General features: G+C 39.1%; 1 protein-coding gene across 3 annotated transcripts in view; it reads left to right on the top strand.

Annotated features, from left to right (window-relative positions):
- nphp3 (nephronophthisis 3) overlaps nt 1-13975 on the top strand; it is a 37425-nt gene that overhangs the window by 11486 nt on the left and 11964 nt on the right. For all 3 annotated transcript variants that reach the window (XM_026913839.3, XM_026913837.3, XM_026913838.3), the window contains 12 exons: nt 741-896; nt 4324-4427; nt 4715-4829; nt 5350-5493; nt 6571-6668; nt 7948-8050; nt 8159-8241; nt 8428-8566; nt 9242-9406; nt 10509-10603; nt 10828-10950; nt 11821-12010. In XM_026913839.3, the coding sequence (XP_026769640.1) occupies nt 741-896; nt 4324-4427; nt 4715-4829; nt 5350-5493; nt 6571-6668; nt 7948-8050; nt 8159-8241; nt 8428-8566; nt 9242-9406; nt 10509-10603; nt 10828-10950; nt 11821-12010 (1515 nt within the window). The remainder of the gene's footprint in view (nt 1-740; nt 897-4323; nt 4428-4714; nt 4830-5349; nt 5494-6570; nt 6669-7947; nt 8051-8158; nt 8242-8427; nt 8567-9241; nt 9407-10508; nt 10604-10827; nt 10951-11820; nt 12011-13975) is intronic.

Here is a 13975-nt window from a genome sequence, read left to right as displayed (position 1 = left end):
GTGTGGGTTGCAAGTTGGTAAAGGTTTGGAACTTCTGATGTAAACATAAAGACTTCATAACAAGGACACAGTTCTGCAGAGGAACAAAACAGTTTCACAGGATTTTTGGGGAAAACGTTTTTAAAACAAGTACAAAATTTTTCCTCAGACTAACTGATGAGAAAGTACTAATTAATTATTTATTAGATTTTGAGATTTTGAGCTTCATTAAATAATCACCGATCTGATTTTCTGTCAGCTGATCACTAATGGGGGTCCATATGTATTAGACCTAGAGCTGTAAACATGGTCCACTATACCCAGCAACCCATTGAAATAATGCGGTAATGTCTGGAATAAAGGTGACATTGTCCTCACTGGCATTGGGAAAAATAATGTGATGTAAATTTCACATTTCAGCTACAGACTTCCTTCACCCCTTCATCTAGTTCTTGTTCACTATTTTAGAGTCTTGGAAGAAAAGTAACTTGCCAAAGGAAAGTGAAATCAGATACACTAATGCTTTTTGTAGATGATTTTTTTTTTGTTTAAAATATTGTGTTTAGTTCTAGTTTAGTTTAGTGTTTATGTTTGGTGTTTTGGTTTTTGACCTTCTATTGGCCATTTCTTTTTTATATCTGTTAATTTAAAAATTGCCAGTTAACTATTTTTTTATTAGATTTTTAAGTTTAAATTAAAATCTATCTTTCTTATTTCTTTCTTTCTTTTTTCTGTGATTTCTTTTCTCTCTCTCTCTCTAGGAACTGTTGGGTTTGGAGCTAGAGGACAGCACAGGACTGGAGGACAGAGAAGAATCAGACTCTGGTGATGTGCTGTGGGATTTACATGATGAACAGGAGCAGACTGAGGCCTACCAGCACATTTGCAGTGCTTCACCTAGTCTCAGCTTTCAGAAGGTTTTTCTGTCCTTGCCTCCTCTCTCTCTCTCTCTCTTTCTGTCTCTGGCTCAAAGATGTTTTCCTTTGTGCCATAGCACAATTATTTTTAATTAATAAAATAATTATTTTATTAATTGTTTTATCAAGACATTATATATATATATATATATATATATATATATATATATATATATATATATATATATATATATATATATATATATATATATATATATATATATATAAAATATTCCGGACACACACACATATATATATATATATATATATATATATATATATATATATATATATATATATATATATATATATATATATATATATATATGTATGTATATATATATATATATGTATATGTGTGTGTATATATATACTGTCAGGTCCAGAAGTATTTGAACAATGACAGAGTTTTTGTGATTTTTGTCTTTATACACCACCACAATGGATCTGAAATAAAACAATCAAGATGTGATCAAAGTGTAGACTTTCAGCTTTATTTTAAGAGGTTCCACAAAAATATGGCATTTACCATTTAGGAATTACAGCCATTTTCAACAAAGTACCTCCATTTTCAGGGGCTCAAAGGTATTTGGACAAAGTGACATAATTATAAATATAACCATAATTTTAATACTTGGATGAAAATACTGCCTGAAGTCTTGAGCCCATGGACATCACCAAATTCTGAGTTTCCTCCCTGGAGATGCTTTGCCAGGCCTTCACTGCAGCCACCTTCAGTTGCTGCTTGTTTGTGGGTCTTTCTGCCTTCAGTCTTGTCTTCAGTAAGTGAAAAGCATGCTCTATTGGGTTGAGATCAGGCGTCTGACTTGGCCATTGAAGAATATTCCATTTCTTTGCCTTCAAAAAGTCTTGAGTTGCTTTCGCAGTGTGTTTAGCGTCATTATCCACCTGCACTGTGAAGCGGCATCCTATCAGTTTTGTAGCATTTGTCTGAATGTGAGCAGAGATTATAGCCCTATACACCTCAGAATTCATCTTGCTACTTCTGTCAGCAGTCACATCATCAATAAACACCAGTGAGCCCGTTCAATTTGCAGCCATACATGCCCATGCCATAACACTGCCTCCACCATGTTGGACACATGATGTGGTATACTTTGGATCATAAGCTGTTCCTTTCTTTCGCCATACTTTTCTCTTCCCATCATTCTGGTACAAGTTAATCTTGGTTTCATCAGTCCAAAGAATCTTATTCCAGAACATGGGAGGCTTTTTTAGATGTTTTCTGGCAAAGTCTAATCTGGCTTTACTGTTCTTGAATGTTACCAGTGGTTTGCACCTTGTTGTAAACCCTCTGTATTTACATTCATGAAGACGTCTCTTGATTGTAGATTTTGACAATGATACGCCTACCTTCTCCAGAGTATTCTTGACTTCCGTTGATGTTGTAAAGGGATTTTTCTTCACCAAGGAAAGGATTCTGCGATCCACCACTTTAGTTGTCTTCCGTGGTCTTCCAGGCCTTTTGATGTTATTGAGCTCACCAGTGCTTTCTTTTTAAGAATGTACCCAACTGTTGATTTGGCCACATTTAAGGTTTTTGCTATCTCTTATAGATTTATGTTGTTTTTTTATTGGTAGCTCCAGTCGAACAGCTGCCAAATGCCAACTCAATACCTGATATCAACTCCAGAACTTTTATCTGCTTCATTTGTCTTGAAGTAACGAGGGAATGGACCGCACCTGGTCAGTTAACGTCTTGTCAGTCAATTGTCCAAATACCTTTGAGCCCCTGAAACTGGAAGTACTTTGTTGAAAATGGCTGTAATTCCTAAATGGTAAATGCCATATTTTTGTGGAACCTCTTAAAATAAAGCTGAAAGTCTACACTTCGATCACATCTCAACTGTTTTATTTCAAATCCATTGTGGTGGTGTATAAAGGCAAAATCACAAAAACTCTGCCATTGTCCAAACACTTCCAGACCTGACTGTGTATATATGTGTGTGTGTGTGTGTGAGTGTGTGTATATATATACAAGCGGAATATATAATTGAATTGAAGAAAGGAAAAAAGAAAGATGAAAAGATGCCTGGGGTGTTGCTTGTATAATGAAGTGGGAAGAGAAGGGCCATTGTCCTCTAAATATTATTCATTTACACAACTAGTCATCTTGCTGCTTTTTTTAATTTTTTTTTTAAGTAATTCTTGAATATAACTGCAGTAGAATGAATTAATAATCACACACATAATGACTGTGCATGTTTTTAGATTTTAGTATAGATGCTACATTAGTGGAAGGGGTGAAAGTATCATATATTTGTTGATAAGGCAAAGCATAAACGTATGTATTAAAACCAACTTGGTTATTAGGAATGTAAATTGAAAATTACCTGGAACTTTAGTGTTATTTTTGTGGGCTCTGTGTAATTTTATCATTTAAGCAAGCTTTGGTCTGGCTTGTTTATTGTTTGGTGTGTATGATTTTTGTTACTTCCATTTCTGATAGCTATATGATTGGCTATTTCAAATTTGTCTCTGTTCTGAAGAATCTGCTGTGTCGGAAAACAGTTACAACGTGCTGACACATGAGATTCATTCCATTGATGTTAAATATTTTCAAATCAATTTAACTTTATTTATATAGCATTTTTTAAAATGGATATTGTCATAAAGCAGCTTTGCAAAAATACAGATGTACATTTAAATTTAGATCCCTAATAAGCAAACCAGAGGTTACAGCAGCAAGAAAGAACTCCCTGAGATGACTTGAGAAAGAATCCTTGAGAGGAACTCGAACCCATCCTCTTCTGGGTGACACCAGTGCATATATGAGTCATTGCTCATCCACAACTGTTTACTATAAAGCCAAACAGTGTTGAGTGTGTTCAAGGGATCCTAAAATGAATATCAGAGTCATTTTTTTTATTTAATTAGCGTTTTTTTCTTTAAGTCTATAGTATGAAGTTATCCACTGAAAAATGAATAAACATCTCCTTGCAGAAAACTTCACGATATCAATTATTATTAATTTTTATTTGTTAAAAACAACACATTTTATCCATTAATTATTAGTCTTAGATTATGTATATAGTTCCTGCAAATTGGGCTGTTACTGTAGAAACAATAATGTATTTCAAGAAGCGCATTAATATAAAAATATCATTTGAAATTATAGTCAGAATCAAGAATGAATCAACACCTGACAAATCAGATTTAAGAATTCAACATTGTAATTACAGAATGACCAATTTCAAATCACATTATTTTTTCCGACAGTGCCTATAATGTTATATTATATCCTATTTGCACTGCAGTTGAGCCAGAATGTAAACCAGACAAATGCCAGTTTTTTTCCTTACTCTTGGAGTCTTGGGGAACCCAAGAGAGCTAGAATAAAATGTGTCTATGTTTCACACTCTCCCTTCCCCCCCCCCCCCCCCCCCCCCACTCTGTCTCTTTGTAGTACATTGATGGTCTGAATGATATGGTTGCTGCTCCTCCCCCCACTCCTCCTTTACTAGTGTCAGGAGGACCAGGCTCGGGCAAATCTCTCCTTCTTGCTAAATGGTATTTACTACTGCAATTGAAACCAACAGCTCTAAAGTTAGTTTATATGTATATAGTTCCAACAGACTGTACTTATCTTACATATTGAGAGCAGGAAGTGTTTGTTTATTTATGCTTGAATATTCATTTGATTGCATTCAGCCTTTTTTGGGGATTGTTTTGAAGAAAGATGTCTTGGACTTAAATTGTTGTAATTGTAGAAGACATAAATTCTACAGCATGTTGGCTAGGTTGAACAATAAAAATTATTCCATTATCAGTTATAAAATGCTATAAATGTGTCTCAGGATAGAGCTACAGCAGAAGCGCTCCCCCAACACACTGATTCTCTATCACTTTGTGGGTCCTGCTCTATCCACAAGTGCAGAGCCCGTCCTCATCATCAAACGCCTCACTGTGAAGGTGAATACACCTGTGGCACTCACTGTAATTGTAAAAGCTCTCCAATATTGATATGACACTTCATAATGCAATTGTTTCATAGCAATTTATCGGTAATATAATTAATAGAAAACACATTATGCTATTCCTGTCATGTTAACTCATTATGTCACCACTATTGAAATTCAAATATAAAACAAGTATATAAAAATGTACTAATATAAAATATAACAAATATAAAACAAAAAAAAATATATAATGAATTTAGAATAAGTAAATCTAAGATGTTGTTATACCTAACTCCAGTTCACTATGAAAAGAAGAAAGAGGTCAAACCTGTTTCAACATCATTAGCTTAAACAAACTATGATACTCAATTTCATCTCGATGGACACTTGACATGCTAATAAGACTTACAAAATGATTATACATGCCTATACAGTACCTTAAGTTTCAGTTCAGGCTTACTTGTTATGCTGCTGAAAATATAAAGATGTAAATCAATGTAAGTCAATTTTTCTTTATTGGTCTTTTTTTCCAGCTTCTGCAGCATTTCTGGTCACTCTCAGGCTTGTCCATGGACCCCTGTAAGATCCTGGAGGAATTTCCTCGCTGGCTGGAGAGACTGTCCTCACGCCATCATGGCAACATTATTATTGTCATTGACTCCATTGACCAAATCCAGGTAGGTGTAAACATACAGGTGTATACATACACATACACATACACACACACACACACACACACACTCACACACACATTCAGCCATAACATCCCACAGATGCTCGATCGGATTGAGTTCTGGGGATTTTGGAGGCCAAGTCATCACCTTGAACTCTTTTTCATGTTCCTCAAACCATTCCTGAACAATTTTTGCAGTGTGGCAGGGTGTATTATCCTGAAAGAGGCCACTTCCATTAGAGAATACCATTGCCATGAAGGGGTGTATTTGGTCTGCAACAATGTTTATGTAGGTGTTACCTGTCAAAGTAACAAGTAACATTCCACATGAATGCCGGGACCCAAGATTTCCCAGCAGGACATTGCCCAGAGCATCTGCCTCTGGAGCTTGCTTTCTTCCCATGTGCACCCGGCCGTCCACATGATGTAAAAGAAAACGTGATACATCAGACCAGGCCACGTTCTTCCATTGCTCCATGGTCCAGTTTTGATGCTCACATGCTTATTGTAGGCACTTTCGGTGGTGGACAGGGGGCAGCATTGGCACTCTGCCTGGATTGCAGCTACGCAGCCCCATACACAGGAAGTATTGTGTGTATAGTGTGTTCTGACACTTTTCTATCATGGTCAGGATTAACTTTTTCAGCAATTTGTAGCTCTTCTGTGGGATCAGACCAGATGGGCTAGCCTTCACTCCCCACATGCATCAGTGAGCCTTGGGCACCCATGACCCTTTTGTTGGGTTACTGATTGTCCTTCCTTGGACCACTTTTGGTAGGTACTAACCACTGCATACCGGAAACACCACACAAGACCTGCCATTTTGGAGATGCTCTGTTCACCTAATATATCCCGATGCAATGCTATTCATTTCTCCTATCAGTGATGTTATGGCTGATTAGTGTGTGTGTGTGTGTGTGTATATATATATATATATATATATATATATATATATATATATATATATATATATATATAATATAAAATATAAGATGCAGAATAATTTCTGTAATGTTTCATGTATGTTGTGTTGTTTTTTTCATAAGGGTGATGTCTTGCTCTTGCTTGTTTTGTTTCCCAGAATGCAGAGCGACATATGAAGTGGCTGATTGATCCACTTCCTGCTAACGTCAGAGTTCTGGTGTCTGTCAATGTAGAGTCATGCCCACAGGCTTGGAGGTACACACACAAGACCACATTAGCCTAATGTGTGGCCTGGGGCTGATGAGTATGAGTATCAGTAGTAGTCCTTGGCACACCAGTGTCCAGTGGACTTAATCCAGTGACATTAGAGTTAAAATGCTCAGACAGTGTTTTAGAGCCCTGCTGTTAAACCTCTTTCTTGACATTTGGAAACACATCAAAACTGCCAAACTACAGTATAACTAGCCTACAGGTTTCCTGAGAGGACCAAAATTTATCTTAATTATTGTGTTTTCTGTATGAGTACTGATTATCTGTCCATAGTAGAGAATTTAAGACAACAATTGTTAATAAAATTAAAATTGTTTATTGTTTATTTATATATTTTTTAATCCATTCTTTATTTATTTGAAATTCATGTAATTTAAATGACACTACTGTTATATCATGGTGTTATGTAGTGGCCTTTCCTGAGGGGCATGGCCTGGTAGCCCACTAGCTTAACAACTTTACCAATAATATTGTTACCAAATGATATTTTACCAAAATGTAACTGGGACTGGAGGAGACTGGGAAGTTTAAAGAAGTGTTTTTGAAACATGTTTTTGATCAAACACTCATTCATTATTTTTCATCAAGCAGATGAGAAATAAGTGGAGTGTGCTTATCAATGTCAAAATATTTGTGGACCCTTACTAAATGTATCTTAAATGGAAGAGGAAGTATTTTTCACTGTCAGCATAAATCTAATCATGGCAGATCTGTCAGAGAATGTAATTATTGTTTTCAATGACAGAGAATGAGCTATTGATTGAAAGAAGCAACAACAGTAGCAGTCATTTAGATTTTTTTTCTATTACAATTTGCAATTCTGCACCGAAAGAGCAAGATTTCTGTGAGAATTGCACATATTTCCAAATCAATAGCAGATACCTCAATTTCATTTACTATTTTAGCTTGTGTTATAGGTGTGCATTCATACTTACACTGTGCGTATATTAATTTGCCATGTGGCCACGGTTTACTCTGCTTTCACCATTAAATCTGAGCAGAAGATTAGGGGCAGCAGCTGGCATAACATTGCAATTTAGAGAAATAATCCTGGTTTAACATCCACAGCAATTCAAGTCCTTAAGTATCTGAGAAATCTTAAATTTGCTATGATTCGATTTGTGAGCTGCTTATGTTCGGTTCATTAGCTTAGTTGTATGCACACACCACACACAAGCCACATTCCCAAAGAGAAACAGGAAACTTACAGAGAAGTTTTCTTCATATATGTGGAAAGACAAAGCAGTTTTCTTTCACTCTTCAGGCTGTGGCCCACTTTACACTTGGACCCTCTCAATCCACGAGAAGTGAAAAGTGTCCTCAACACAGTGTGTCTGAACACTGACATGAAACCCACAAAAGAGCAGGTGTGTGTATACTGTATTAGATATACAGTATGAATGTTGTACATTTAGCTGCCATGTCTCAGGATCATCATTGTGAATGCTGAGATTTCATTCATTGTTCTCTCACAGGAAAAGAAATTAGAAAGACACTGCCGTTCCGCTTCCACCTGCAGTGCACTGTACGTCTCACTCCTGGCCAGGCTCCTCACCTAGTGAGTGACAAACCCAGTTCAGTATATAAAGTCATTATGAGTGTGAGAAAGGTGCATTATAAAAGCATACAGTATAAATGGGATTATTATGTGTGTTCATGACATGTTAAGCCTTGACTGGCTTGCTGCATGTTACCTAAAATGATCCAGAAAAGCACACATTCTTCATCAAGTCCTGTTTCTTAGCACTAGATCATCCTGGACATTGGACAGAATGCTACATCAGAGTGTGTTATGTCAGGACACAGTGGCTTTGTACAGACTCAGCCTGAAGGTGGTACTGGATTCACTGAACGCAGACAGAGAGAGACATGTCATGAGAGAAGTGAGTTTACATCTTAACCTATATGAGAGTATACCACGATAGTGAATAATTAAAAACTCCTTTTAAACAACAGATACACCAAAAGTAGAATAGAATATTTCGAAGTAGTTATATCAAAGTAGCAGTTTATGGAGATTGTAAAAAAAAAAAAAAAAAAAAAAAAAAAAAAAATACTGTATCAATGCATCTATTATCTATCAATGCATCTGGTTTCTCTCTTGAAATATTTTACAGCATTACGCATTTAATTGAAGAAATTCATCAGTTCCAAACCTTTCTGATAAAAAACACTGTTGAATTCCTTAAAAATTATTTAGAATTTTGTTTTATTTGAATACACTTCAATATTAATCTGTATTTTTATACTAACCACAGGCTGAATAGATGTTAGTTGTAGTTCTAAACTTTGTGTTTGTATCACATAAAACATAGATGGTGAGAATTGTGTTTAAAAAACAGAAAAAGGATCCCATAACTGGCATGCATTTATATTGATCTTTGCATTTATATTTAGATTATATTACATCCCTACATAAAGGGCCACTTAGACTAAAAGGTTGTCTTATATATTTTAAACAATTGAATGTGACTTTTTTGCTCTAAAAAAAAAAATAGGTTATTTTCATTTGTCATATTATAGGCCTAATATGGTGCGTGTGTTCTTTTCTTCTGCAGTTATTGTGCCTGCTCTATGCCAGTCATAATGGCATTAGTGAATCTGAACTCTTGGATGTTTTTCCAGAGCTGCATTTCCCAGCGCTCTCCTCTCTGCTCTGCAGTCTGCAAAAACTCCTCATCATCACCTTCAGATGTGGCCTTGTCCGCTTTCAGCACCCGCAGGTCCTGTGTGTGTGTGTGTGTGTGTGTGTGTTAATAGTAATAATAATAATAATAATAATAATAATAATAATTGTCCTGAAGGTAGTGGTGCTGGATCTCCCTCACTTCTCACATCTCTGTGTGTTATATGCACTACAGGGTGTCCCAATGTCTCCATACATAGGGGACTATGTATGCCAGCACCACGTTGGTCGTGCCTTCATCAGTGGACATTTGTGGACGTCCACTTCTCAGTTGGGTCACAACACTTCCAGTCTTTTTTAATTAGTTAATAAGTTTGGCAACAGTCTCGTATGTGATGTGCTTGCCATGTTTCCTGTTAAAGTCCATCGCAACCTTCAGTCCATCAGCTTCCCAATCCAACCATGAGAATGATTTCAATATGTTCTTCTTTTATCAAAGGCATTCTTAAAGGCTATCTGAAAAAAAATATGTAAACTAAATATGAAAAATTTTGGAAGAAAAGTGTTAATTGTATGGAGACTATGTATGGAGACTTTTGGGACACCATCACTGTGGCCAAGGTGATGGGCATTTTTATCTACTTCCACTGTCTGTCTTATTGTCCTTCCTTGGACCACTTACGGTAGGTACTAACCACTGCATACCGGGAGCACCACACAAGACCTGCTGTTTTGGAGACGCTCTGACCCAGTTGTCTAGCCATCACAATTTGGCCAATGTTAAAGTCACTCAGATCCTCCCCATTTTTCCTGCTTCCAACACATCAAATTCGAGAACTGACTTTTCACATACTGCCTAATATATCCCACCCCTTGACAGGTGCAATTGTAATGAGATAATCAGTGTTGTTCACTTCACCCCTCAGTGGTTTTAATGCTATGGCTGATCGGTGTGAGTGTGTGTGTGTGTGTGTGTGTGTGCACGTATGTGTGTGTATGTGTGTTTGTATGTGTATATGTATGTATAAAATAACATTTTAAAGTTTTTGTGTTTAAAGTGGACATGTCAAAATGTTTGCAAAATGTCTGCCTTTGCAAAACCTTTTATGTTGGGGTATCAGGCTTATGGTTTTGCGTGTATGTGCGTGTGCGCGTCTGCACGTGTGCGCGTGTTTTATTTTTCTGTATACCATGTCCAGGCGTGTGAGGCTGTAATGCAGGAGTTCCTTGATGGAAGGAGATGTTGCTCGTTGTACAGAGAGAAACTCATTCAGTATTTTAACCAGAAGCTTAGGTCTGTATGTTGTACGCACACGTACACACACACGCACACATGCATAAATGGCAATGAGCATTAAATGACTAATAATAGCCAAAAGATACATGACATATTTTAAAACACAACATGAGGAGCCTTTGTGTGTGTGTGTGTGTGTGTGTGTGTGTGTGTGTGTGTGTGTGTGTGTGTGTGTGTGTGTGTGTGTGTGCGCGCGCGCGCGCACTCGTGCGTGTGTACAGTGAGAACAGAGTGACCTGGCGTGTTGCTGATGAGTTGCCATGGTTGCTGCAGCAGCAGGGGGACAAATGTAAACTACAGTTCAGTCTACTCAACCTGTTTGTCTCCCAGAATCTCTACAAGAGGTGCCACTTTCTTTTCTCCAGCTGTCATTCATTCATCAATATGTCCATTATTCTATCTATCCTTAGTCTGTCCATTGGTCTGTCCATTAATCTGTCCTATAGTCTGTTCATCAACATATTCAGCAGTCTGTTTGTCAATTTGACCATCAATCTGTCATTGATTAACCCATCGATTACTCCATCAAGCTTAGTCATTAGCCATCCTTCCTTACTTCATATTCATTTTTGTTCTCCCTGTCATTCTTCCAGCCTTCCTTTTTTCATACTTTTCCTGTCTGTCATTCTGTTGATCAATCTATGAATAAATGAATGAATGACACACAGACAGATAGACAGACATTTAAATTAATCTGTGTACCTCAAAACATCCAGAAACCAAGCATAACATTTTCAGGACTTCTGAACACCCAGGCTTCTATTTTCATGATCATGGCACAACCCCAAAAATAAACCATAACATTTCAGGGCTGTATGTTTTCATAAACCATGGGAGCTGATGTAGAGTGGTCAAAAATAATTTTAAAGATATTATGAAACTTGTTAACATCAGTGGTGGTCACTGAAATCTGGAGGATGGATGAAATTGCTGGGGTTATTTGTTAGGACGTTTTGTTTGATTCTAGGGATTCCAGGATTCAACATTTGTATTTGTATTTGTATTTGTACATTAGATTCCTTGTCTATTAGATAAGAGAAGGGTTTTCAGTGCAGCAACTAGTAGTATTGTATACTACTTATATTAAGCTTAGTATAAAAAGAAGTTTATGCTGTCTATGACAGTGTTGCAATCTGTAACGTGTTGTTTGACCGCTGAACTTATATATAGGCTAACATAATCTCTAACTTTTCACTGTATATGGTATTTGTCAGGGGTCATTTCGCAGAGCTGCTGGCATACTGGCAGTTTGTTGGGAAGGATAAAGTGTCCATGGCAGCTGAATATTGTGATGCTCTAAAGGAGTTTGAGCGGAATTGTGACAGTGAAGAAAGCATGTGCAGACTGGCCAACCTGTATGAGACCCTCGGCCGATTCCTTAATGACCTGGGTCTCCTCAGTCAGGTACACACAAGCACACACACACACAAGCACACACACACACACACACACACACACACACAAGTTTTTATATATTCACTTTCTATCTCTGTGCACAGGTTCACAAAAAAGCTGTTCAGGAGTGTGGTGTTGTGAATGGAAATTGTACTCGGTTACTAACATAACCTCGGTTCCCTGAGATACGGGAACGAGTACTGCGTTGCTAGACGCTATGGGGAAAACTCCTTTTTCTCCGATGACTGAAGCCTTTACAATCACGCAGTGAACCTGCACGGCCATTGGTTCGTGCAGTGCAATAAAGCGAACCAATGGCTCGGCAGTGGAACTGCACGCCTATGGCAAGGAAGCCCGCCAGGATGGGCGGAGCCATCTGGCTATATAAGCGGGCATAGCGCCATGGGATCTCAGGTCAAATCGATTGAAACGACGACTCTGAGTTATGCAACGTAATGGCACGGCCTGCGACGCAGTACTCATTCCCGTATCTCAGGGAACCGAGGTTACGTTAGTAACCGAGTACGTTCCCTTTCGATACTACACTCGTACTGCGTCGCTAGATGCTATGGGGAACCAATACAATCATGCCGTGCCATGAAAGTGGAACGATTGGCATGAACCGGCCTTGAGCAGTAAGGCGCTCAGAGGGACCAGTTTAAGAAGGGTGAAACCTGCAAGATGGCTGAACTCACCGAGGACAGCCCAGCCTAAGATAATCGTTCAAAAATAATCCTGTGTCGTCTCAGCACTTTTTAGAAAGGGCCAAGAACGCGCAAGGAATATGCCTGTCATAAACAGGCGTGTGCCCCTCAGGCAGATAGGATCCGAGGCCGAAACGTCCAGGCTATAGAACCTGGTGAACGTGGACGGCGAGGCTCAGCCGGCCGCCGCACAAATGTCTGCCATGGACACCCCCGCTAGACCATGCCCAAGACGAGGCCACGCCCGGAGTGGAATGGGCTCTAACTCCTATGGGGCTTTGGAGGCCCAGGGAGGAGTATGCCAGCGCAATAGCGTCAACTAGCCATCGAGAAATTCTCTGCTTTGTGACCGGAGACCCTTTGGTGCGGCCGCAAAAGCACACAAAGAGTTGTTCTGACTGGCTGAATGGAGCGGAACGCTCGATGTAAATTTTCAGTGCGACCTTGGAGTCGTTAGGCCCAAACACAAGGCAGGCAGGGCTCACCGAGAGCGCCTGTAAGTCACCTACTCGTTTAACCGATGTTAACGCCAGTAGCAGGGCGGTCTTTAATGATAGGGTTTTTAGGTCCACAGACTGTAGCGGCTCGAAAGGGGACCCTTTGAGGGCCCTCAGGACCGTGGGTAGGTCCCACGCAGGGACGGTAGGGGACCGGGGTGGATTAAGGCTCCTGGAACCCCTCAGGAAACGAAAAACTAGGTTGTTTCGGCCCACAGACTATCCTGCTATAGGAGCATGGGAAGCTGCTATAGCTGCCACATAGACCTTGAGCGTGGAGGGGGAGCGACCCTTGTCCAACAACTCTTGTAGAAAGGACAATATCACTGATATGTTGCAGGAAATAGAGTCTTCGCCGCGGTTGCGCACCAGGCAGAGAAGACCGACCATTTAAGGGCATAGAGGCATCTCGTGGACGGGGCTCTAGCCTGTGATATAGTATTTAGGACACTTTCAGGGAGATCTACTGATAGCTGCAGCTGAGATAGCTCCAAGAACCAAAGTTGGTTTCTCCAGAGCGGGGCCAATAGGAGGACTCTGTGTTTGTGGTCTCTGATTTGTCTGATTACCTGAGGGAACAGAGCGATCGGGGGGAAAGCATACAGGAGGAGGTTGGGCCAATCGTGGGCCAACGCATCCTTGCTCTTTGAAAAATCGGGCAGTGAGAGTTGTCTTTTGAGGCAAAGAGGTCGAACTCTGCCTTGCCAAGATTTTCTGAACCGTCCGAGATAGCATGTCTGCTCCTTGGTTCAGCACGCCAGGGACATGTGCTG

This window comes from Pangasianodon hypophthalmus, chromosome 1, assembly GCF_027358585.1.
Source record: "Pangasianodon hypophthalmus isolate fPanHyp1 chromosome 1, fPanHyp1.pri, whole genome shotgun sequence".
NCBI classification, from domain to species: Eukaryota; Metazoa; Chordata; class Actinopteri; order Siluriformes; family Pangasiidae; genus Pangasianodon; species Pangasianodon hypophthalmus.
The sequence above is the reverse complement of the archived record's forward strand: the minus strand, read 5'-3'. Positions and strand labels throughout refer to the sequence as shown.